Source organism: Pseudopipra pipra, chromosome 13 (assembly GCF_036250125.1).
Source record: "Pseudopipra pipra isolate bDixPip1 chromosome 13, bDixPip1.hap1, whole genome shotgun sequence".
Classification (NCBI taxonomy): Eukaryota; Metazoa; Chordata; class Aves; order Passeriformes; family Pipridae; genus Pseudopipra; species Pseudopipra pipra.
Genome location: NC_087561.1, coordinates 2656956 through 2681883, shown reverse-complemented (window position 1 = coordinate 2681883; position 24928 = coordinate 2656956). Strand labels below are relative to the sequence as shown.

The window sequence follows — 24928 nt, the reverse complement described above, 5'->3', positions numbered from 1 at the left end:
TGGGTGGATGATGTGGGGGAAGCACTTTCTGCCCTGAGTCCTGGTGCTCTTTCTGCCAGCCCCTGGGTGAGCACAAGGAGCGGGAGCAGCCTCTTGGAAGGTTGGGTTTTAGCGTGGGCTGAAGGGGCTCCCCCCGGTTCACCTCGCTGCTGCTGTGGGAGCTCTGGCCACACACAGATGCCCAGGATGGTTTTCCCCCTTGTGCCCGAGGTTGCCATAAGGAGAGTGGTGGGAAGAGAGTGGGTGTCCCCAGTGAGGTGGTGAGAACTGGCCTTTCTGAGGGAGGGGGGCAGAGGGTGCTTGCTGTGGACATGGGTTGCTCCTGCACAGTGAGCCTGTGGGACTGGGATTTTCAAAGTTGTTATGCTATGGCTATGCTAGGCTACATGGGGCAGGGGGACATCAGGGAACGTGTTCCTGCATCTGCTGGGATTGCCCCAGACTGGGGGGCTCAGCTTCTGTCTCCTGTCCCATCCCCTATCTGTCCCACCTGCCCCATGCTAAGGATTCATGTCAGAGACCCTAAAACTCCCATCCCTCCCCTATCTCCACTGCCTCCCTCCATTTCCAGTCACCAAGACCTGTCACATGGATGCTTCTGCACAAACTGGGACTGTCACCAAAGGGGTCACCACCTCTGGTGCACTCCTGCTCTCTCACAACTTGATTTATGGGACATTTCCACGCCTCACTCTCCCAGTGGATGCTGGGACCATCTGGGGCGTTCCTCCTCATCTTCCTGCCTTCGTGAGCCAAGGGACAACCATGTGCCAGTGCGTGTGCCTGAGCACACGTGTGTGCATCGAGGGGGGAGGGGGATTTCCTGGGCTTTTAAAAAGAGGTATTGAAAATTTGTGAGTAAAATGAAAGAAATTTGCAAAAACATTTCAGTGCCAGCTTCTCTGGGCTGCAGGACCCTGGGAGGGGAGAAGAAATGTGAGGTGAAGCTGATGGGAAGGGAATTCCCTGGGATCACCCCAACCCTCTCCCTCCCACGTGGCTTGAAGTGAGGTTGTGTGGCTAAATCATCACTGCCTGGGGTGAAGGGATCCCGGGGACAGGGATAACCCCACGTATGTACGTGCGTATGTGCATCCCTGGCAACCCACTCTCCTCAGTGGTGACAGAGAAGGTGAGACCAGGCAGAGACCACGCCTAAATTCTGCTTCCTCTGCAACCCTCCCTTTCCTCATCTTGCTCCCAGACACAGGCCAGGACACGGAGCCAGCTGAGTCCTGCAGCGGAACTTACCACTGTGCTTGCCCTCCCTTTCCTTTTGTTTTTTCCTCTCCTCCTGTCACTGCCAGAAGAAAAGTGGGAGAGTCCATCACTCACACACTGCTCTTTGCACTAACCTGCTCAAGAGATTCCTCTCCTGACATCTTTGAGAAACTCTCCAGTGCTCTGAGTGAGTCTGTGGGTGCTGGCTTTAAATCATCATCTCCTGTGGATTACAACAGCTGGATGTGAAGATAAAGGCTTTTCTCTCCTCTTTCCTTTCTCGTTCCTTCCTTTTCACTTTTCCTCCCGAAGTCAGAGCAGTTCCCAGCCACGAGGCATGATGATGGCAGGAGCCCTGTGCAGCCTCCTGCTCCTCTGCCTGGTTGAGGAGGGCACCAGCAAAGTCAGAAGATACTACATTGCTGCAGTGGAAACCGCCTGGGACTACACACACAGCAACCTGCTGTCCGTGCTGCAAGTGCCTGCAGGGTAAAGCTCTTTCTATTGCAACTCTAGAACTCTGCTCTGGGTGTTCTCCCACCCTGGCTTGGACTGCACTGCGAGCTTGGGTCCAGGCAGGTACATGGGGGGAACTTGGCGAGGTGGGTGCACTGAGCTGCTGGCACAGCTGGGAAGGGGTGGTGTGATGGGGAGTCACTATGTGCAACCCCAAAGGGGGACTGGTGGAATTGAGAAAGAAGAGAGAGAGGTAATACTCACTCTGCACTGCTGTTCTGCATTGCTTTATATTAATGCGATTTGCCTGTGACCCTTTAAAGGCCGTGTTAGGAAACAAGAGCTGGTGTTCCAGCCTGTGCTTTCCCTTCTACTCTGCATCATGGGAGCTTTGGGAAATGTGAGGGGAGATGGGGACCTGTGCCTCCCTGCCTGGGGACTGCAGAGGAAGATTGGCTGTGTCCCCCTCAGAGCAGCAAAGGCTTTTGACTGTGTCTGCCCGTGGTAAAATCCAGATTTAGTTATTTACATCTCTGTGTACATTACGTTGCTGGGGCTGAAATTTTTCCTTAAGGAACTGAAAATAATGTGTAGTGTTTGGGCAAAGAACAGTGTTTGTGCACAGTGATAAGAGGGAGGAAGGCATGGTGGTTTTGCCCATCTACTTTGGAGAAGGAAGGAAAACTGGCAGTTGCATTGGTCAGGCATCAGGATGGTGTTGTCTGGAGACACAGCTGGCCGGGACACACATGGATGTGAACGGGCTGTTCTGAGCTCAGCATGGGGAGTGGAGCAGGGTGGCTACATCCCCTGTGGGTCAGGCTGTGCCTATTCCCTCTGCCCTGCAACATCAGCCCATGACCCCCTCTCAGACCCACACTGGCTAGAGCAGTGGTGAGCTGTGGTCAGGCACTGGAAACCAGGATCTAGGGATGAGCCAGGTCATCCTGACCAGCTGCTGTAGTCACTGTATCCGAGTTATGTTGGTTTTCCCCCTATTGGTTACTTCAATAGGAAAATTGCACCCAATACCCCCCACTTTACTAATCCCCCCTACCCTGCTTTCACTGATATTACACTATGGTAAGATGATGACTTCACTCACAGTGTAATTCAGCCCTGTGGCTTTCCATTTCAGCACTGGCTTTAGTGATGCACTCGAGCACTGTTTCTGACCCGGGACTGACTCAGGGGACCTGACTCTGCCTGGGAATAAGCAGGGCATTGGCAGCAGTCTGAGGTCACTTGTCCTTCTCTAAAACAGGGGAAGATAACTTTGGCTTTCTCAGAGGGATTTGATCGTGTGTTCCACACCAGGGAGGCAGAGTATTCCCGGGCAGCACAGGCTCCTGGGGAAGCCATGGTGGGAACCAGGGCTTGCTCTTCATGGCTGTTCCCAGATGGATGACAGAGCCTTTTCCCTGGCCCTGTAGACTCAGCCCAGTTCTCCAAAATGTGGGAAGGGCACAGAAAACCAACCAGACTGGGGAGAAAGGAGACCCAGGAGTGAGCCAGGAAAGCATGGCAGGAGCAGAGCTGCCACTGGAGCTGGGTTGTCTCCGAGCTGTGTGTGGGGTATCTTCTGCTCCACCCATTCTCCCTCATGGTACCAGCATCTCATGGAAACTCCTAAAGGTGCATCTCCAGGCAGGACCTCCAAAACCCTTGTATGTATGCAGTGGTTTCTCTGACATGCTTGTAGAAAGCTCTGTCAAACTAATGGGCTGTGGCATGCCAGCCCAGAGCTGCTTATGCCTTCCCCATGATTTCAGTTTCTCCTCCTCCCAGACACAGCCCTTTCAGCAGGGTTGGAGCCAGAACCAACACATCCTGCAACAGCCCCGGGGACCTCAGCTCAGACTTGGAGCTGGTGGACACGTAGCAGCCTATTCCTGAGCGCCTCGGCAGTGCAGGATGTCCCCCAGCTCCAAGAGATGAACAGATAGTGTGGCTAACAATGCTGATCCAAGGAGCCAGAAACTTATCTCCTTGCCTCAGCTTCAGCTGCCCTTTGGGAAGGAAGTTCACGGGGACCCCAAGTGCAGATGACTGGCCAGAAGCAGTTGGATCAGATGTCCCTGTGCTGAACTCTGCCTCCTCATCCCCTGTGGGCTCTGCCATGCCAGCTGGGACCCAGCACTGAGCTTTGTTGTCACTAAGTCTCCTCCCAACCATGTCCCTGCATGCCAGCAAAATCCCCCTGGCTCCAGAGAGTTTCTGCCTTGTTTACTGCAGAATTAGCAGGACCAGACCCTCATGTCTCAGGGAGGCATTTTCAAATCTGGGCTTTCTGCGAGTTAGAGATTAAGGCAAAGCTTCCCAACAGTGGACAGCTGAGTGCCAGCAATCCTGCAGCACAACTAACTCCAGTGTGGGGGCACCCTGGAGAGCAAAGCTGGGTCTGAACCCTGCTGCCATCGAGCCAGGATTGATAATGGTTTGTAGGCAAAGTCAGCTGAATGCAGTGGCACTGCTCGCTGGGGCTGTGTCTGCTGGGGGCCTCCTGCCATCCTGAATGTGGGGTTATAGCTGTGGTGGGAAAGGCAGGAGCTGGATAGGTGTGTGGTTTTTGTGGGCATCCATCCTGCTCTGCCCCTGGAAAGAGAGCACCCTGCTCTCCCCACAGCACCCTCCAGCTGCAAGTGGCTTCTAGCCAGTGGTGTGAGAGTGAGTGTGTGTTGACTTTTCCTAAATTTGAATCACTCTGTCTCCTTCCTCTTCCGCTTGAGCAAGAGTCACAAAGGGAAACACCGCTGGAATGAAGGCTTAGTCAGAGCAGGAGAGCAACCCTCCCTGCTTCTTAAGTGGGAAGAAAATACCACCTGGCTTTTGCTCCAAACAAAACAAGGCTGGAAGTAGTCTCTGTGCTTACTGGAAATGGTCTCAGTCCTGAGGCTGATAAGTCAGCCTCTCAAATCCTTGAAGAAATTCATGGCTTTGCTATCCTGATAAATGTGCTGGATTCCTTCTGGAAAATGAATTTGTTAAGCTGCTTACAAATAGAAAGTGGCCAGCAGAGATGAGTGGGATGTGAAATACATTCAAAGCTCTTTTATCTTCCTGCTGTGAAGCCTATTTTTCAGGGGCTGGCTGTAAATCCCAGTTTGGGCAGAAAAGAAACGAATGTGGGGACATTACTCAGACACAGATCAGTCTGCCACAACCTGCCATGCAGCCCAACACAGTCTGTTTCCTGGGGGGAGCTGGGGGGCATGTTACAGTTATGTATGATGTGATGTGTCAGACACACCTGAAGGGGATGGAGTGGGAGGTGGCTGCATGGCAGAGGCCACTGTGGCACTGCTATTGCAGCACTTCCAGTGCTCTGTGTGTCGCTGGCTGGAAAGCACAGAGCTGGGCAAGGCTTGAGGCAGGAGACTGGCAGCAGTGCTGCTGCTGCTGTGCCCTCTCCCAGCTGCAGCTGGGTACAGCGTTGTGCCTGTTGCCCTGGTGTCTTCTTCCATCATGACTAACACCATGACATGAATCACTGCCATGTTGTCACCCCCGAGCCGAGCAAACCACTTCCAATCACACCTGGAGATTGTCAGGAAATCCAAAGGACACAACAGGGTGAGCAATCCCTGGGGCTGGCACGACACAGGCAAGCTGGTGGGAAGGGGAGGAATAGGATGGCTCTTACCCATCCCTGGATGGGGCTGTGCAATCAGCCTTGGCTTTTCCTTCCTCCTGCAGCATTTCGGGGAATGCAGGCCCACGGCCCCCCACACCTGGTGTCCCTCCCCGCTACAGGAAAGCTGTGTTTGTGGAGTACCCCGATGCCTTGTTCATACAGCCCAAGCTCAAGCCAGCGTGGATGGGTAAGAAGCAGCGTGATGAGCCCTCGCCCTCCCCAACAGTGACCAAACTCATCCTGGTTTGGGTGCTGGCAGCTCTTCAGCCAGGATTAGGGAAGCACCTGGGTAGAGTCCCAGTGTGGTAGAGCTCCTGGGGGTGCAGAGAGCCTTGCTGGAGCCAGAGCAGTCGATGCTGCCGTGCTACATGAGGGACAGCCGCTAACTGTGCAGGTGGAAAGTCAGGACTCTCTGGGGCTCATGGCAGGCTGTGAGCTGCCTGACCTTGTTGTCTTCCTTCCTTCAGGTCTGCTGGGCCCCACTATCCGAGCAGAAGTCTATGACACGGTGGTCATCACTTTTAAAAACCTGGCCTCCCGCCCCTACAACCTCCACGCCATCGGGGTGTCCTACTGGAAGGCATCGGAGGGTGAGTTGGGCAATGGCCACGTGCTGCAAGCCTTTGTGTAGCACCTCCTGCTCTGTCAGGTGTGTGTCCCTCCCTGACCCTCCTATTCATGTCCCTCTATGAGGACAGATGGTCACAGAGCCTGGGGGAACAACATGACCAAGCCCAGCCCAGAAATGAGCTGAGATGAGCAAACCTGTATCAGTTACAGAGGTAACAGGCTAAACCTGAGGTTGGATATTTAGGGCCAACCTGTGCTATCCAGCATCAGGACAGGTGGTGGATCCACAGCCCAACAAGTCAATCTCTGGCATAGCTCTGCTCACTGCCCTGAAACAGCCACTGCCTGTGGGAGTCAGTCTGGCTCCAGGGACTGGGGTGGAGGGGGGGTGTGCTCTGGGTTGGAGGAAGAGGCATTTCTGTAGCCATGGTGTGTTGGGGATGAACCTTCAGTGATATCTGGCCATTTCTTTGGTTTTAGGTGCAGGATATGAGGATGAGACCAGCCAGACAGAGAAGGAGGGTGACAGGGTGGATCCTGGGAAGACACACACATACATCTGGGAAATCCAGCAAAATCAGGGTCCAACAGAGGATGACTCAGCGTGCCTGACCCACTCCTACTCCTCCAACACCAACAGCGTGAAGGACATCAACTCTGGTTTGATTGGAGCCCTGCTCGTGTGCCGACCTGGTAAGGGCAGCACACGTAATGTGTAAGGATGGGGACAGGTCACAGGGCTTTGTCAGAAGAATTAGAGGCAAGTTTGTGTTAGCCGGGGTTCAGGATCAGGTAGGAGAGGGGGAGTACACCTGGGACACTGCCTGCTCCACAGTACCTGTGCCTGCTCTCCTTCCTTTCTTCCTTCAGTAAACATGGAGGTGATGAAAACCTGACTGTTATTATTTGCTGGGCACAAGAAGTGTGACTGGAGTAAGACTGGTCATCCCTGGTTGAGACACATCCTGGAGGTAGTTGTCCAGACCCCTCAGTAGTCACTGGAAATGAGTGGGCACGAGTCACCTCCTCACAGGGCACTGTCTGCAGGTTCCACTGACTCACCAGGAGCAGTTTCTCCACTGAGTGGAGTCAAAGGGAAGGCAGCACAAACCGACCATTTGATGCCTTCTAGGGGCAGCTGCCTCTCAACCATGGGCTTTTGGAGACAGCAAGGCTGGAAGCAGGGCTATGGCAGTTGTGAGACATGACAAAAGCAAACCATAGCCTGGCCTCGATTTACCAGTTCTTGGAGGGCACAAAGGGAATTCCCTGGGGATCCAGGCATGGTGCTTGCTGACCTGATCCATCCCGTTGCATCTCGCAGGGACCCTGGTGAGCGATGGGAATGAGGACATGCAGAACGAGTTTGTGCTGCTCTTCGCAGTGTTTGATGAAGGTAATGATTGACTGACTGTGTCAGACCCTGAATTCAGCCTGGGGTGTTTGCTTTGCCGTGGTGTGAGCGCAGCTGCTCAGCACCCACACCTCCTTGAGCCCCCCATCCAATGCAGTCCTGCCATTCCTTCTCTTCCCCGGGTGCAGGGAGCTTGCAGCCCCCCCCAGCTCTGCCATCCCATGCCCTGACCTTGTTCTCATCACACAGGCTAAAGCTGCAGGGAGGTTATGCCCTGTCACATGCAATGGTCACCACCATATCCATGCAGAGCCATTTCTCTTTGAAGTTTTCTTTGAAACGCTCTCAAGTGAAAGCTGACTGCATCCTCGTCTCTCCGCAGGGAAAAGCTGGTACTCTGAGCCCGACTCCCCTGCAGCTCCTCAGCCCCAGGCTCACAGCAGGACAGAGCTGCACACCATCAATGGCTACATCAATGGCTCACTGCCTGGTGAGTCCTGGTGGCCAGGGACAGGGATGGAGGGCATGGAAGGTGGAGCCAGGTCTGTAACCTCGAGACAGCTTGTGAAAGGGTGTGAGAAATTTCCAGGTGATGGATCTGTTAGGCTGTGTTCACCCCAGAGGGACTACTACATCTCAGCTCCTTGATCTGCTTTGCCCCTTTACAGTGGAGCAGAAGCTGTTTCCAGCTGTCTGTGTTGCCACAGCTCTTTGGAGGTCTCAAGGAGTAGTGCTGGTAGCAAAGAGTTTCATCTTTTGTAGCCCTGTGAGCAAGGCTGGAGGTAACACTGAAGGGAAATTTCAACTCTCACTAAAAAACCTCTGTGGGATTTCAGGAATAGAACCACAGAATTATTTAGATTGGAAAAGTCCAACCATGAACCTAACAATGCCGAGTCTACCATTAAACCATGTCCCTAAATTGCCGCATATACAAGGCTTTTAAATACCTAGGTAGCCTGTTCCAGTGTTTGACAACCCTTTCGGTGAAGACATTTTTCCTAATGTCTGACATAAACCTCCCCTGGTGCAACTTGAGGATATTTTCTCTTGTTTCTACAACAGTCCTTGTGGATCCGTGGAGCTTAAGAGCTGAGTAGATCTCATTGTCAGCTACTGTATCTGCACAGTGGGTTTTCCCTGGAGAAGGTATCCACCTGCACACCCCTCTCTGGATGTGGGATCTGGCCTGAGAGGCATCTGATGGAGAGCTAGAAATGGAGAGCTGAGGGCCTCAGGGTGGAACCTCCACCCAGTTTCCTCTCAGGTCCCTGGGATCTGTTCCAGTCACCTTTGCACTCAGTGCCAAAAACAAGTACTTAACTCTGTATTTGTCTTTTTTTGGCTTCAGCTTCCAGGAACTTGTTACTCACTTTCCTGCTAGATTACAGAGTCCTTCAGCACACATCAATTTCTCCCCAAGAAAATATTTTTAAAATACGGTCAAATTCTTTCCCATTTCCTAAGCACACTGAGCTCTCTGAGTGTCTCCGAGGAAGGAATTTTCTCCAGCTCTCAAATAATCCTGGTGACCTCTCTCTGCCCTTTGTGGCATTTCATCTACTGCTGGGGATGTGCTGGAGCCTTGCCTCAGATCCAATATTTTAGTGTCAGCTTTGCCAGTGTTGTGATCAGAAAAATGATTCTCCTTTCCAGTTCCCAATTTCCCTATTTATAGAGTCAAAGAGCACATCTATGTCTTTTGCCACTGTATCCTATTGTGAGGTCCTATGAGCACACCTCCCAAAGGCCTTGCCAAAGTGTCCCACTCTAGTCTTATCTCAGGAGGGTTGATGAGACCTGTGCCTCTGTTTTGCTCAGACAGTCCACGCTCATGTGTGAACAGCTTGAAGCCAGCACCTTGCAGAGCATGGGATTCTAGTCAGCTGTGTCAGACTCTGAGTCCATGACACCAAGAGTGGGAACAAGGGGTAAACACAGTGCTGACTCCTGGGTGCTTTCCTTGTCTGCTGGCAGGTCTCACACTGTGCCTCAAGAAGCAGGTCCACTGGCATGTGATCGGGTTGGGCTCTGGGCCAGAAGTCCACTCCATCTTCTTTGAAGGCCACACATTCCTGGTGAGAGGCCACCGTCTCAGCAGCCTAGAAATCTCCCCTGCCACATATCTCACAGCCCAGACCATGCCAGGAACAGCTGGCTGGTTTCGGATGTTCTGCCAGATACTGTCCCATCAGCAAGGTAACCTCATTCTACAAGAGCTCGGGGGAAAAGAAGTTCAGGGGATGTCCCAGGCTCAGGGTTCTGTGCAGTGCTGCAGCCCCAAGGCCCCTCCTGCTCCACAGTGCTATATCCAGCTGCAATCTGGTCCATGACCTGATGGCAGGAGTTGGCCCATGTGATGGCCCATTTTATGGGACAGTAGTGGAGAGGATCTCCCAAGCAGAGCCTGGGGAATGCATGCCTGTAGCACCAATGTGACCCTTTCTGCCTGGCCTGTCTGAACCCAGCTGGCATGGAAGCCCTTGTGAAGGTGGAGGAGTGTCCTGTGGAACGCCTGTTGAGGATGGGGATGCTGTCAGACGAGCCAGAGGACATGGATTACCCTGGAGAAGAGGAGGAAACTTTTCATGTGATCCAAGTGCGCTCTTTCGCCAAAGACAAGCCTGTGACCTGGACTTACTACATTGCAGCCGAGGAAATGGACTGGGACTATGCCCCTGTGAAGCCAGTGTCTCTGGACAGGTGAGAGTGGGCATGTGTCCCCACTATCCCTGGAAAGCTTGAGTGACGGAAGGCCTTGCTCTGTTTCTGACAGTGTCCCACATGTGGCTATTTGCTCTTTCTCTGCCTTTGCCTGCAGAAACATCTCAAGCCTGTACCTGGAGCCCGGCCCTCAGCGCGTCGGCTCAAAGTATAAGAAGGTGGTGTTTGTGGAGTATGAAGATGCAAGCTTCAAGAAGCGCAAGGTGTCAAATCAGCTTGACAAGGGAATTCTGGGGCCTGTCATTAAGGGAGAGGTTGGAGATGAGTTTAAGGTAAGAGACACACTGCTTTCCACCAACAGGGGCTGTAAGGGGAAACTTCAAAGCTTGATGCTGTTCCTGTAATTGGAACTACTACCTGGTTTGTGGCTAATGTCTGGCAGAAGTCCTTGGGGTGCCTTCTCATGTTTGGTAATGTCCAAAGCTCACCAGAAAGGCAGATGTTACTGGTAGCTAAAGCTAAATACTCTCAGTAAGATCAGCAGAGATACACAGGATATGGCCCAGTTCCTTTGCTTGCAGGTGTCTTAGTATTTGTGTGAATTAATCCATGACCCAGTATCTTCCTCTGAGGCAAGGGTGTCCTCTCATCCTCCACTCTTCTCCATCTGTTTGTTGTTACTTTACAGTACTGGGGGCTGTCACTTGTGCCTCCCCAAGTGCCTCTACTGATCACTTGACTTTTTTTCTGCTAGGAGGAATGGGATGGTTTCCATGATCTTCACATTTCTGCTCCCTTCCTCAGGTTCCCTGTGCAGTTGTGGGCATGTTGCAAAGCCCTGACAGAGCTATTTAGAGAAATAAATGAAGGGCTTCATGCAGTGAAGTGGAGAGTACTTCAAAGCTGTTTGCTGATGTGCATATTTAGTGTTCTGGTCCTCTGAGGCCTTCTGGATTGACCTCTTCTGGTCCTATGTTTCTTCTGACTCATATAAAGTAACAATAAAGACATACACTTTCTCTTTAATAAATCTGGTATTTTCATACCCTCCCTAAAATGGTCACCTCCCAGAAAAATGGACAGTTTAGACTCACCACGGAGAAATAGTAGTTTCTTCTATTCTGATTTTGTGATGCCAGACACGTCTGTGTTCCTCCCTGCTGATCCTTGGCAGGCAGCCCATCCCAGGGCACCCCTGCCCAGCATTTCCCTCCCTCACTAAGAGCAGCCTCAAGGGCTCACACCATTCAGAAATCATTAAACATTCCTGCTGGCTGTGCTCATTTCAGATCGTGTTCAGGAACCTGGCAAGCCGACCGTACAACATCTACCCTCATGGCCTCAGCAGTGTCAGGCCATACTATGCCAGGAAACCCTCTCAAGGTAAGACATGTGCCTCTGCATCCTCCTCCAGTCCCTGGGTCTCCTTTGGCCAGATCAACTTTCCATACAGTCAGTGTGCCATCCTGGAGTGGGCACAGTTGGCTCACTATGCAACTTGTGTGGGCAGGAAGCCTTTCTGACCTCTTCTAAAAAGGGGGATCACCCCTTGCAGGAGCAGCCCAGGCTTAACTCATCTGCTCTTGGTTTCTGTGTGTTGCCAGTCAAAGATGTGAAGGACATTCCTATCCCCCCTGGCCAGTCGTTCACCTACAGCTGGAGCCTCACCCCTGAGGATGGGCCAACACAGGCAGATCCTCGCTGCCTCACCCGTTTCTACTACAGCTCCATCGACCCCATCCGAGACACAGCCTCGGGCCTGATTGGGCCCCTCCTGATCTGCTTCAAGAAGTCCATGGATCAGAGGGGAAATCAGGTGGGTCCTTCCTTTGTTGCTTCAACTGCCAACCTGAAAGGCTGGAATAAATGCAGTGAGTGAAATATTCAGGTAAAACCAAATTTGTCTGTCCTGTTCTTTTCAACCCTACCATCAGTCCCAATTCCTCTGCCTTCCCCATCCTCCCTTGCATGCCCCTTTTCTCAAACCTGGACCTTAACTCCTGTGAAATAGTGGTAAAGTCTTCCCCATGCACCCAGGCTAAGACCTGACAGCTACACTGGGCCATGGGGGTGCTCTGATCAGACCAGGAACAGTTTCTTCCCTCTCCCTTTCCAGATAATGTCAGACAACACGAGGCTGGTGCTGTTTTCAGTCTTTGATGAGAACCACAGCTGGTACTTGGAGGAGAACATCAGGAGGTTCTGCTCTGACCCAGCCCACGTGGATACCCAGGACCCACAGTTTTATGCCTCCAATGTGATGCACAGTGAGTACTGAGCCAGGGGCTCCCTGCAAAGCCCCAGCAGACAGAGGCTCATCCCTGCCCCAGGGAATGAGCAGGGGACATGCAGCAGCTCAGCAGCCATGGGGAGAATGGGGTCCTCATGGAACGTTTCACCTCTACCTTCTTCCAGCTATTAATGGCTTTGTATTTGACAACCTCCAACCAAAACTCTGCCTGCATGACGTTGTGTACTGGTATGTCCTGAGTGTTGGGGCACAGACAGATTTCCTTTCCATCTTCTTCTCCGGAAACACGTTCAAGCGCAACATGGTCTTTGAGGACGTGCTTACCCTCTTCCCATTTTCTGGAGAAACAGTCTTCATGAGTTTGGAGAAGCCAGGTTAGTAACATGGGCTATTCTATAAACCATGGGCTGTGCTATCAACCAGCACAGCAGAGATCAGTGAGCACCTCCAGCCAGTTCTTTGGTACCTGATTGCATTTTGAGAGGTCTGAGAGCAAAGGGAGCCCTGGAACATCCTGGAACAGCAAAGTGAGAGGCAATGACTAAATATTTCAAAGTCTAAATTAAGTAAATTAAATTACTGTGTTTTACTTCATCAACAGGGTGTGTTAAGGTCACACATGATGCCAAGGCTGGCTGCAGTAACTTGAACCTGGTGGACATTTGCAACCTTGGCTCCAAGCTCAGAGGTCAAGAGGAGTGGCAGTGCTGTCCTGGTTGTGGGTTCAGCTGCTAGTCACAGTAGTTATCTCCACACCTTTGCAAGGACAGAAATCAGAGCCACAGGGAAGTCCTAGAAAAGATTTACTTCAGAGTTCAGTTACATTTCCCCCCATTCAGCATTTTTCCCTAGCGTTTGCAAAAGCAGTGCTGTCAACCGTGTCTTCACTCCCAGAGGAAACACAGGATTTACCATGTGATTGCAAACACTGATATGATGGTCATGAGCACTGCTCCCTGAGCCAAGCTGTCAGACACCCCAGGAAGTGTTCTAAAAGCCAGCCAAGCATTGCATCCGTTCGAGCTCTGGTATTTGCCTGCTGCTCAGAAGCAGAGAAGCAGCTCAACCCTCTCCAGTGTCAGAGCCCAGTTATCACACACCTCACCCACTCTGGGTGCCTGCTTGCTGCAGGGAGCAAACACATCGACCAGGGATGTGAGCAAGAGGCAGCCTCTCATTTCTCTCTCCTTCAGTGGGAGAGACATGGTGACTGTGTTTGGGAGAGGGGTGTATTTGACAGCACTGGTATGTCTTTGGGGGTGGATTATGGTGATGGTGCTGTGAGTTCAGCTGTAAGATACTCTAGGGACTATGAAAACACAAAATCACTACCATGAACCAGAGGCTGCTTGAAAATACAGGTTGCACTAGCAAGGGAGCAGCATGGGGGTGGCACCTCTTCTGATTTCCCACTGCGGTGAGCTGATGGTGTCCTCTTGTCCTCTCTTGAGACAGGTGTCTGGACACTGGGGTGCCTGAATCCTGATTTTAGAGACCGAGGGATGCATGCCAAGTTCACGGTCTCAAAGTGCCAGTATGAGCAATACCCTGAAGAGGAGGATTATGTGTATGCAGATGAGGAGCAGGATGCCTTTGAATTCCAACCCAGGGGCTTCTCTGAAACAAAGAGGTGGCACAGGCCATGTGTGAACAAGCAACTGAACAACATCACCTCTTCCAGCAATGAGACAGAGAAGACAAGATTGTGCTTGACAGAATCCAGACCTGGGGCCCTCCTGAGCAGCGGCAGGACTTCTGATCCCTCTTCCAGTGGCACATCAACATTTTTAGGAATGATGCCAAATCCCCCTGATATTTCCATGTCTTCTTCAGAGACAAACTATGAGCCAGTGTCCTATGAATCCTTCCTGGAAGATGAAGAATCATCAAAAATCATCAGCCAGGGTGAAGGATTTGGAGCTGTCCCACCTGGAGAACCCTTAATGAGTGTCAGCGGAAGGGTCCATGGTACTGTGAGTTCAGAAGAAGGTCAGCAATGGCTGCACCAAGCCATGCCAGCTCCAGAAGATGCTCTGGCAGGAGCAAAGGTGACAAAAATCTCAGAGGTGCAGGAGCCAGTAAAAAGGACGATGGTCCAGCCTGGTGGTATGAGAGAGATCCTGGAAGCAGAGCCTCAAAAGACAACTACTCATGCACCAAGCCTCTGGGACTCAATTGCTGCAAGCAAATCTCCTCATCAAGACAGCAGGAGCTCATTTCACCAGAATGACCTGGAGCACAGTCTGAGACTTCAAGACATGTCTTCACAGGGTGCTGAGGACAAGTTGCTGAGAGGGGTTGATAAAATATCCTTTAATCTATACGACTCAGAGGAGACAATCAATATAGAACCAGCTTCAAATATTGATCATAACTTTTCCTCCGCACTGACAAATTCTTCTGCATCTTCAGATGAGACAGAACATAACAGGACTTCTCATGCTGTAGCTCACAGTCACACCATAGAAAGCAATTATTCATCAAATGATCTAGATGCTAGGCTAGAAAAAAGACCTGACAAAGTGATTTCACAACGCTTTTATGAATCCTTAGAAGAGAAAAATGCTTCTTTCTCAGACAAATCTGTACAAGAAGAAATCTTCACAGAGGAGAGTAACTCCTTGCCTGCAGAAAGTGGCACAGAACAAGAAGCCCGTGAACTTGCCAAAGGCACAAGCCTTCTAGACACCACTTTTGCACAGACCAATGACCTTGAGCCTTCAAGCTACATAATGACAGAAGAGAGGGATGAAGTAATCTTGGAGGAAGTGTTTCAGGATAATACAGCTGCTAAGGAATTATCAGAGCAGGACACTATTACCTTTCCTCAATCGAATGTTGTGGTCAACGACACAAGGCCATTCCCAAACGGTTTCTTAAAGACCCGTGAGCAGTTTCTGGGACACAGAGCTCCAGCCACAAGCATGAGTGGCCCTGACTGGAGACCTCGACCAGCCAGGTCACTGGGGAGCAGAGGCTTGGTGCATGGTCTGGGTCTTCCCAACACCAGGCAGCCCAGCAGCAGGAAGCCCCTCTCCGATGTTAAGAGAGCAGAGCGGGATCTGGCCAGCCAGACCCCTGAGACAGCAGTGAATAAGAAAGCCCCAAAGGTGTGTGGACCTCATTCTCCTTTTTGCAGCACTCGCTTCAAAAAGAGGTCTCTGATATCAAGTGACACCTCGCCTGAGGTGATGGTGGCCCAGCAAAGCCTGGAAGAAAAATCCAACATGGTTGAGAGGAGGCTACCCCCGGGTAGGGATGCTCTGCACCTCAGAGGGATGCACCTCCTCTCTGAGGTGTCTCCTGGGGGGAGGCCGAGCACAGATGGGGGTGCACAGAGCAGCAGTGAGGGGGTCCAGCATGGTGGACGCTCCTTGCCCACACAAGGAGCAGTGGAGACTGAGGTGACAGTGGCAGGAAGCAGACCAGAAATACAGGTTGCTGCTGAGGCTGCAGACCTGGCTTCCAATTGGGACCCAGTCTCCCTGGGGGCAGCAGAGTACACGGGGGGCTTGCAGAGCCCAGCTTTGGCCAAGCTGCAGCCAGGCAGAGCTGCAGTCTGGGGCGCTCCTGGGAGCGAGCAAGCTCAGGGGAGAAGCAGGATGGAGGAAGAGACAAACTCTGTGGAGCAGCTGGGTCAGTTCAGTCCTCAGCCTCATCAGATCAAGGCCAATTCCACAGAGGACTACGTACCTGAGAGAATGTCTGGGCAAACCCCAGAAGAAATGCCTACAAAATCAGCCATCAGAGAGAACTGCTCGCTGTCTCCAAGTAATCCCCCTCACAATGACACTGCCAAAAAAGCAGCCCAATATGTGCAAGACAGTCCTCATCGATGCCAGGTGCTCAGTGGGGAAGATACCCTCAGAGAAGCAGGGAAGAGAGGGGCCCAGGGCCTAGGAGAGCCCAAGGAGGATGGTGAAAGCAACAACATAGCTGGGGAGAGGAACCATAGCTCAGGACATAGGGAGGAACCAGCTCTGAACAACGGGAGCAATTCCAGCCCCTCAGGGTCAAAGGCTGCCAAGTCAGACTATGACGAGTACAGTGACACAGAGCAGACCATGGAGGATTTTGACATCTACGAGGAAGACGAGCACGACCCGCGTTCCTTCCAGGGGGAGGTGCGGCAATACTTCATTGCAGCAGTGGAGGTGATGTGGGAATATGGGAACCAGAGACCCCAGCACTTCCTAAAAGCAGCGTAAGTGTGATTGTCCCTCATGTTTTCCTCCTGCACTTCATGGCATGGCTTGATGCATGAGCTGGCATGTGCTGGCAGGCAGGATCACAGGTCTGTATTGGTACAACCCAGCCAAGCAGCCCAGGGGGAGGATGCTCCCAGCACCTCCCCTGCACCCTGGGGAGTTCTGGAACAACAGAAACATTGAGCTTCTTTGTGAATGGCTCTGTATCAGGGACAGTATCACCTGACTTACTTACCTGCCCTCCCCCCACAGGGACCCCTGGAGCAGCAGGAGGAAGAATTCCTGGAGGTACCGCAAGGTGGTTTTCCGGGAGTACCTGGATGATTCTTTCACGCGGCCAGCGCAGCGGGGAGAGCTGGATGAACACCTGGGCATCCTTGGGCCATACATCAGGGCAGAAGTTGAAGATGTCATCATGGTGAATTGAAAGTTCCTGTTTCCTACAAAACCATAAATACCCCCATTGCTGTCTGTGCTCAGCCAGAGGGGGTGCTGAGGTGGGCCTGCAGGCTCTGCAATGCCCACGGGTTAATCTCCAGGGCCCAGGGGCTGGAGCTGTTGGCATGTGGATGGCACCAGACTGGGAGGCAGAGCCACCATTCAGAGGGACATCAGTGGCTGGAGGGCCAGCAGGAACCTCAGAGTTCAGGTGCAAAGCCCTGGACCTGAGACAGACCCAGTCTCTGCAACAGCACAGCCTGAGCAGCTCCTGGGCTCCATGCAGAGCCTTTTGGGTGAAGGGGCTGCAGAAAGCAGGGCTCAGTACAGCTTTTTTAGATGCTCTATGTGAGGGCAGACTTGGGCTTCCTGTATCACCAAAGGTCCTTCAACACCCACTTAAGAAAGAGGTGGAAGGCTCTTCACTGGGCTCAGGACTTGTGTGCCTGGAGGAGTTGCCCAGTTCTCAGGAAAATCTTCATCAGGATGGATTCAGCACCATTGGGCTCCAGAGACAGTGGTGTAGCTGACCTTGCTCCCACTGAGCAGGGAGAGGGCCTCATCCTGCTGGCATGACCGGGATGTGCTTTCCAGTGGGGATCACATTGCACAGCCACAGCTTGTAGTTCAGCAGGGGTTGGCCACTGCTTGGGGACCAGGTGGGATCTGGGCACCAGGGACTTGACTGCCTCCTTCCCATCATCTGGCTGGGCCCATCCCCAGGGTCCAGGGCACCCTCACGGCTGCATGCAGCCCCCTCCCACACTGCTTTTCTTTTGCCTTCCCTCCGGTGCAGGTCACGTTCAAGAACCTGGCCTCACGACCCTTCTCCTTCCACTCCACACTGACAGCCTACGAGGAGACGCAGGGCACAGAGCAGCAGGGTGGGGTGGTACAGCCCGCTGAGGTCCGGAAGTTCTCCTGGAAAGTCCTGCCCCAGATGGCACCCACCATGCAGGAGTTCGACTGCAAGGCCTGGGCTTACTTCTCCAATGTGGACCTGGTAGGTGGTAGCCTGCTCCATGGGGCATCCCAGGAAGGAGAGATGGGCAGCACTCCTGGGTCCTGGCTGTGTGGTTGAGACATTTCCTTTAGGGCTGTGCTGAAAGCAGCCTATGGCTGTGTAGGTTCTCAGGTGTCTAATGCAGTGATGAATACATGCTGGTGCTTTCTCTTCCCAGTTGTACCATCTTATGAAACTTGTAGAGAACTATCATTCTTCAACTCCTTAACCCTCTGCCAAATCTGCCTGGATTTGGCCCCTGGTCCAGTGTTAGTCTAGTAGGGACTATAGGACACTTGGACAGACAGACACCACATTCTCAAAAGCACATTCAAACACTTGCTTCTCAGCCTTTCCTAGCTCAGGGCAGAGTGGGGATGCCCCAGGGAACCCAGCATGTCCTTCCCACCCTGCACATGCCTCAGAGTGGGAGCCAAGCCAGGCCAGTCTCTGAGACAAACTCCTATTTCCCGTCTCCCTGGCAGGAGAAGGACCTGCACTCAGGCCTCATTGGGCCCCTGATCATCTGCCGCCGTGGGGTGCTGAGCCTCATCTTCAGGCGGCAGCTGGCTGTGCAGGAGTTCTCCCTGCTCTTCACCATCTTCGACGAGACCAAAAGCTGGTACTTCCCGGAGAACATGGAGAGGAACTGCCTCCCTCCCTGCCGCATCCAGCAGGACAGCCCTGACTTTAAGAGAAACCATTCCTTCCACGGTGAGGATCTTGCCCTTGCCCTTTCCATCCCATAATCTATATTGGGATGGAAAAGCCCCAGAGCCTCGAGCCACTCCTGACCACTGCCTTTCCCAGCCATCAATGGCTACGTGAGCGACACACTGCCCGGGCTGGTGATGGCTCAGCAGCAGCGGGTCCGATGGCACCTCCTGAACATGGGCAGCACTGAGGATATCCACTCTGTCCACTTCCATGGGCAGCTGTTCAGCGTCAGGACCAGGCAGGAGTATCGCATGGGAGTCTACAACCTTTATCCTGGTGAGAAGCAGTGCAGACACTGTGCACCCCCCACCTGCCAGGGCTTCGTGTCCGTGCCCTAAGGAAGTGCCAAGCCTGCAGGGGGGGATGCTAAGGAGGGGGACTGGTTCTGGAAGTCTGGCTTTGTGTTTGCACTGCACTTGGCACTGTGTCACTCCACTACAGCCAGTAAGTCCCCTCTGCTCTGTTCTCCGTTCCTGGCCAGGTGTCTTCGGGACAGTGGAGATGTGGCCCTCACATGCTGGGATCTGGCGGGTAGAGTGCAAAGTGGGAGAGCACCAGCAAGCTGGGATGAGTGCCCTCTTCCTCGTGTATGACTCGAGTGAGTGATCCCCCTTGAGCCCTGACTACCTGCTGCCACAGCCAGCATGTGTTTGAGTTCCCTATCCCACATCTCTCAGCCTTTCTCCTGGGGTGACCCAAGTGGGATCTTCTGACTTTTCACTCTGAAAGAAAGTCAGCACCTCAGTCCTTGCCACCCTGCACAGCCCAGCAGAGAGCACAGAGTCAGGGACATACCTGACCATACCTGGGAGACCAGCCTGCAAATATTTAGGCCCAGAGCTCTTGTTTTCTAGAACTGAGGATCCCTGGGTCCCCTGTAAAATGCACTTAACCAAGCTAGTGAATGTCCACACTGTCAGTCAGGTACGGTGCCCATCTACCTAACCATATGTCAGGAGGTAAACTGAGGCACTGAGCGATGACAGGAGGCAGCAAGCAACACTGCCTGACCACAGGTTGATCTGATAGAAACAGCCCAATGAGCAACTGCAAAATCCACAGGAAACCTCTGATTCCACCCCAGAACAACATGTTTCTAACTCACCATGAGTAAGCACTGGGGGAAGTGGTGGTGTGAGAGTAGTATTTTATCACACAGTGACAGTCTCTCTCCTGTTTCTAAAAGAGCATTAAATGTCAGCCAAAAAATGTTGCCATAAGTTAAAAATCTGCTTAAGATGTTGAATTCACGTTTTCCCCAGGAGCATTTGACACACAGTGCAGATGCCAGGATGTGACAAGTCGCTAATAATAATGATTATTATAAGAGACAAACATCCCTGTGCTCAGCAGACCAGAAGAGAGACACACAGAGAGAGGGGTGTCAGGTAGACTTTCCTTTAGCAACGTGATATTTGTTTTTAAAAGACACTGCCTAGCAACAAAAAGGCCCAGGAGCAAGACTTGGGTATAAAGAAGAGACACTTGTCTGCACTGCTGGGACATTAGGATGTGGGAATGAGAGGTTATGGACTCAGGGGTGGGAGTTTGGCAAGAGGCCGCTGTAACTGATGCTGGGAACTCTCTGCTGCTGACATGGGGGTCAGGAGTAAGAACTTTCAGCACCCCTACAATGCAGGGATGGATGTGGAGGCATCTGAAATGTTGTGAGAAAAACAAGCCCGTGAGCTCCTGGAGGCTTGAAAACCTCCCTGAGCCTGGAGGCTGCTACCCAGCCTAGGCTCTTCCTTCAAAAGCCTCGTTATCTAATCAGCTCTCCCTGTTTTTCGCCCTCCCCTGTTCACTGCAGACTGTCGGGATGCCCTTGGTCTGGCTTCGGGCCGCATTGCAGACTCTCAGATCACAGCGTCGGGGCAGTACGGTGAGTACCTGCAAGGAAGACAGGTGAGGCCAGGGCAGCTTCACCCAACACAGCTCATGTGCTTGCCTGCCCAAAGTTCTGCTACACTGGGTGTCCGGTAGAGTCCTTCCTCCATCCATGCCCGTGCCAGCTCAGGACATGGAGGTGCCTTCCCACATGTCTGGCCCATCGAATCAGTGCTCTGCCACCCTGTAGATGGCTACTAAACCCTGAGGTGATCCTCAGACTCGGTCCTGCGGGTGGACTTGGCAGCTCCAAGTGCCCTCATGTCTGTGCTCTCTCCTTGCAGGGCAGTGGGCTCCTCACCTGGCCAGGCTGGGTAACACTGGCTCCATCAATGCCTGGAGCACCGACCGCAGCAACGCCTCGATCCAGGTGAGAGGGGCCCTGTGTCTGGAGGCACCACTGGGGGCATTACAAGGGCATGCTCGTGGCTGATGCACTGTGCAGGACTCATACAGATGGCCAGCGTTTCCCCAGCTACATCCTGTTGTTTCCCCCTCCCTTTGGGAGGGGAGCACTGAGACCCTAATGGCAGTTAGTCTGGTCGTGGTTGCTGCTGGCCTGGCCCTATATCCATCCTCGGTGCAGCAAAAGGACCACTTGGTGGCCCAGCTACATCACTGGGTTGTGCAAAAATCCCCCAAGGACCAAGTGAGAACAGCTCACCTGCTCCCCCCTGCCCTCTCCCAGCTGTTGTCTGACTTGTGCCCTTATGAATGAGTGTTTTAATTGGTTTCATAACCAGTGCTCAGTTATGTCAGGAGGAAGCAACATCACAGGTTTATAGTGCATTGCCTGAACATGGCTTGGGTTTGCCACCAGAAGTGAATGCCCGACCTTTCTTTCCCAGGTGGACCTTTTGCATGTCATGGTTATTCACGCCATAAAAACCCAAGGGGCCCGACAAAAGTTCTCCAGCTTCTACATCTCCCAGTTTGTTGTCTACTACAGCCTTGATGGGCAACGGTGGAAGGCATACAAGGGAAATACCACCAGCACCCAAATGGTAAGTGAATGGGTCTTGAGGAGGGTGTCCTCCCAGAATGGGGCCCTGGGATGATGAGGACTAGGGAGCTTTGTACACGGGGCAGAGATCTCCTGAGCCCCTGAGGTTAGGGCAGGAACAGAGAACATTCAGTGCCTGGTAACTGGATTGCAGATCAGAGATCTGCAAGGGACTTTCTGTCTCATTTTAAATTGTCTAAACTATCTCTTTCCGTGATCCCAGGTAACTCTGAGATCCACTGCTTAATGTTATGTTGCATGTTACTTAGAGCATAGGCATAAGATTCTGCCTGAATACCTTTTTCAACCTTAAAGGCAAATTTGGCTTTCTAAAAACATCGTGTAGATGATTTGGAGAATCAGTAGACATTAGAAAAAAACACAACCTAAATATGTATAAGCTGATCATTCCATTGGGAGAACAAGAATATCCAGAAAAGCTTCCGTTGTGTACACCAGCTGTGGCTAAAACTTTTCCCAGGTTCAAATGTTCCAGGACTGGCTTTTTTCCTTCTTTTTCTCCCCTTCGCTGGGTGAAAATATAAAACCAAGTTCCCTGTTACAGACCCTAAGTTTATCCTCCTCCTCTTCTTTCTCAGTGGTTCACCCTGATTTGGCCCACTCACCCTTCTCTAGCCTGAATCACAACTCAGGTCATTTCCCTGAGCTGCCGTTCCCTGTAAGGATGGTGATAAGACACAGGAGCGCCAGACAGGATTGTTCTTCTCCCCAGAAACCCTTGTCCTGCCTAGCTCTCTTTCCACTGGTACGACAATCCTCCTCATCCCTTTTCCTGCAGAGGTTCCTTGCAAATGTGGATGCAACTGGAGTGAAAGAGAACCGCTTCAACCCCCCGATCGTGGCCAGGTACATCCGCGTTAACCCCACTCACTCCACCGTCCGCGCCACGCTGCGCATGGAGCTCGTCGGCTGCGACCTCAACAGTACGTCCCACCTCCAGACACCAAGCACCAAAGCTGGGGGCTGATCTGATGGGGTGCCGGGTGCCAGCTTCGTGTGCTTCAGGACTCCCAGGCAGTTGTGGAGGGGGAAGGAGGAGACTGGAGATGTCGTTGAGATGTTGAGGGAACAAAGCTGGAAAATCTCATTATGGTCTTAGAGATAGCAATTTCAGAGGGAGAGCCTGGGGCCGGCTCTCACCATCACTTTTTCCTGAAGCATCAGAAACTTCCAGCAGCAGCTAAGCTGATAGCTGGGGAGCTGCTGCCTCAGTCTGGGGGAGCAGGGAAGAAGCAGGGACAGATGCTATTTGCTTTTCCTCTGGTTTTGCCACTTCAAGGCGAGATTGCTCTGGTCAGCAGTGGTGCTCTGGCATGCTTGCTTTGGCTTTGCACACAGCAGGACTCTGCAGCAGCTAAAAGCAGCAGTGGCTGTGCTATCACCCCATGCCCCAAACCTGCCAGCCTACTCTGAATCACCTGTACCCAGGCACACCTGATCACACCTGTGCAGGGTGTCTACCTTCCAGGTATTCTTGTTCTTTCCCTGGAAACAGGTTCTCCTAGTGTCTCCTTATGCAACAAACTCTTCACATTCCTCCTAGATAAAATCTCCAGGGAGAAAAGAAGGTGGGACTAGTGGCCAGAGCCATGCTGCACACAGGGGCCCTAAGCAGTGCAGGGACCACAACACTGCAGCAAGGCACAGGAGAACCTGTAACCAGGGAAGGTGCATGGAGGGCAGTTGGAGCAGTGAGCAGGCAGAAGGCATCTCTATGATAGGTCTGTTATACCCCTGACCAGCATTGCTATTCTCTTCCAGGCTGCTCCATGCCCCTAGGAATGGAGAGCAGAGGGATCCCTGACCAGCGCATCTCCGCATCCTCCTACAGCTCCAACGCCTTCTCCAGCTGGTCACCCTCCCTGGCCCGCCTGAACCTCCAGGGGAGGGTCAACGCGTGGATGCCAAAGGTAGCCCATGCAAGGAGACACCCAGGCAGGCAGCTGGGATCCCAACTGGCAGGATGGGTGCTTGCAGCCTCTCCTAGTCAGGGCTGTGTGGGAAGTGTGTAGAGCCATGTGCACCGTGCAACCTGCCCACTCACAAGCAGGAGAGTTGCCACACTGATTTAGCACCCAGCAGCTCCAAACAGATGTCTAGTGGGGCAGGTGAAGCTCAGGGCTATATGCAGGGCCAGCTCAGCTTCAGCTGCAATGAGTGTGTCTTTCTCATTGCTGCTGAAGGGTTGAAGGCACTCTGTCCTTCCCCAGAGCAACAGCCCCAGAGAGTGGCTGCAGGTGGACTTTGAAGTAACCAAGAAGGTGACTGCAATCATAACCCAAGGTGCCAAAGCTGTCTTCACCCACATGTTTGTGAAGGAGTTTGCTGTCTCCATCAGCCAGAACGGCAAGCACTGGAGCCCAGTCCTGCAGGATGGCAAGGAGAAGGTAGGCAGAGCTGCTCCATTGCCATTTCTGAGGCAGCAAGCACAGACCTTGGCACCAAACATGACCTTTTCTCAAGAGCACTGAGCCAGGCTGTGCCTTTTCCTCCCTTAAAGCATTCCAAGGGGTGTTTGATCACGTCCTTGCTATTCCAGCAGAGGAAAGCACATCTCTGGTTTCTCTCTCCTCTCCAGATTTTCAAGGCAAACCAAGACTATACAAGCACAGTGACGAACACCCTGGAGCCGCCCCTCTTTGCCCGCTATGTGAGGATACACCCCCGGCAGTGGCACAACCACATTGCCCTGCGAATAGAATTCCTTGGCTGTGACACTCAGCAGGAGTACTGACGGCTGCGGGGCCAGGCATGGGCAGTGCCAGCCCAGGGACTCACATCCCAACAGACACTGAACTCACCAGGGCTGGAGCCAGCCCTCCAGGGTCCTGGATGGCTGCCCCTGCTGCTGGGGAAGAGAAGTGCTGCAGAGCTTCACAGTGGCTGGCTCGTTATCTGCCTTTTCCTGTCTCTCATCTGCCAGATGCCATATACTCAGATGTAATGCTAAAGAATTAAACAGTAATTTTCCAGTATCTCCCTGCATTTGCTCCTCTGCTCCAGCCTTAGAGTCTCTGGGGGCTCAGTCAACACTACCAGCAGCTAGTAATTAATTAGCCCCAGAGCTTCTCAGCTTTGTTTTGCACAAGTTCCTGCTGCTCCGGGCACAGTCCTGGAGGAGGAGGAGGAAGCAGCAGAGATAAGGACTGGGGGAGGATGGGGGAGGAGGCCCTCCTCCAGGCGCCAGCATCCATTTCACAATTGGTGGGGATCAGTGGCTTGAGGGAGGCAGAGCTTGCTTAACCTGACTCAGCACTGGGCTTTGGCCCTCCACTTCCCTTCCTGTCCTTTCCATAATACCCCTTGCTGCTGTGACTGGCTGCCATCACCCTGCTGTCTGTTGTTGCCTTGAGCAAGGAGTTCTGTGGGTGCCTGTATCTCCCAGGGACCCAGGTGGGACATTGACTGGTGGATAAGCTGCCACCTTGACATAATCCCCAGCACGGTGTGCCACGGGCCAGAGCCATCTGCCCACTGCTGGTGGCTCTCCCCCTCCCTGGG

General features: G+C 52.7%; 1 protein-coding gene across 2 annotated transcripts; it reads left to right on the top strand.

The window, feature by feature from the left end:
* Positions 1-1194: 1194 nt before the first annotated feature.
* F8 (coagulation factor VIII) lies at positions 1195-24402 on the top strand. Of its 2 annotated transcripts, XM_064669643.1 has the most exons (27): positions 1195-1408; positions 1534-1710; positions 5374-5498; positions 5779-5901; positions 6362-6574; positions 7206-7277; positions 7618-7725; positions 9213-9434; positions 9704-9938; positions 10057-10231; positions 11189-11282; positions 11504-11715; positions 12016-12166; positions 12315-12524; positions 13606-16354; positions 16611-16776; positions 17593-17799; positions 18285-18513; positions 18610-18792; positions 18998-19114; positions 20327-20398; positions 20688-20773; positions 21252-21407; positions 22206-22350; positions 23189-23337; positions 23638-23814; positions 24006-24402. In XM_064669643.1, the coding sequence occupies exons 2-27, from the start codon at positions 1559-1561 to the stop codon at positions 24159-24161; spliced, it is 6684 nt and encodes a 2227-aa protein (XP_064525713.1). In that variant the 5' UTR covers positions 1195-1408; positions 1534-1558; the 3' UTR covers positions 24162-24402. The 2 variants fall into 2 exon arrangements, with proteins under 2 accessions (XP_064525713.1, XP_064525712.1); XM_064669642.1 differs by having other exon boundaries at positions 1195-1710.
* Positions 24403-24928: the final 526 nt, after the last annotated feature.

Excerpts from the sequence above, each read along its gene's own strand:
- F8 (XM_064669643.1), top strand. The coding sequence starts at position 1,559 with ATGATGATGGCAGGAGCCCTGTGCAGCCTCCTGCTCCTCTGCCTGGTT. Across the intron at positions 16,777-17,592 it reads AAGTTGAAGATGTCATCATG|GTCACGTTCAAGAACCTGGC; the intron begins GTGAATTGAAAG and ends CCTCCGGTGCAG. Across the intron at positions 19,115-20,326 it reads CTTCCTCGTGTATGACTCGA|ACTGTCGGGATGCCCTTGGT; the intron begins GTGAGTGATCCC and ends TGTTCACTGCAG.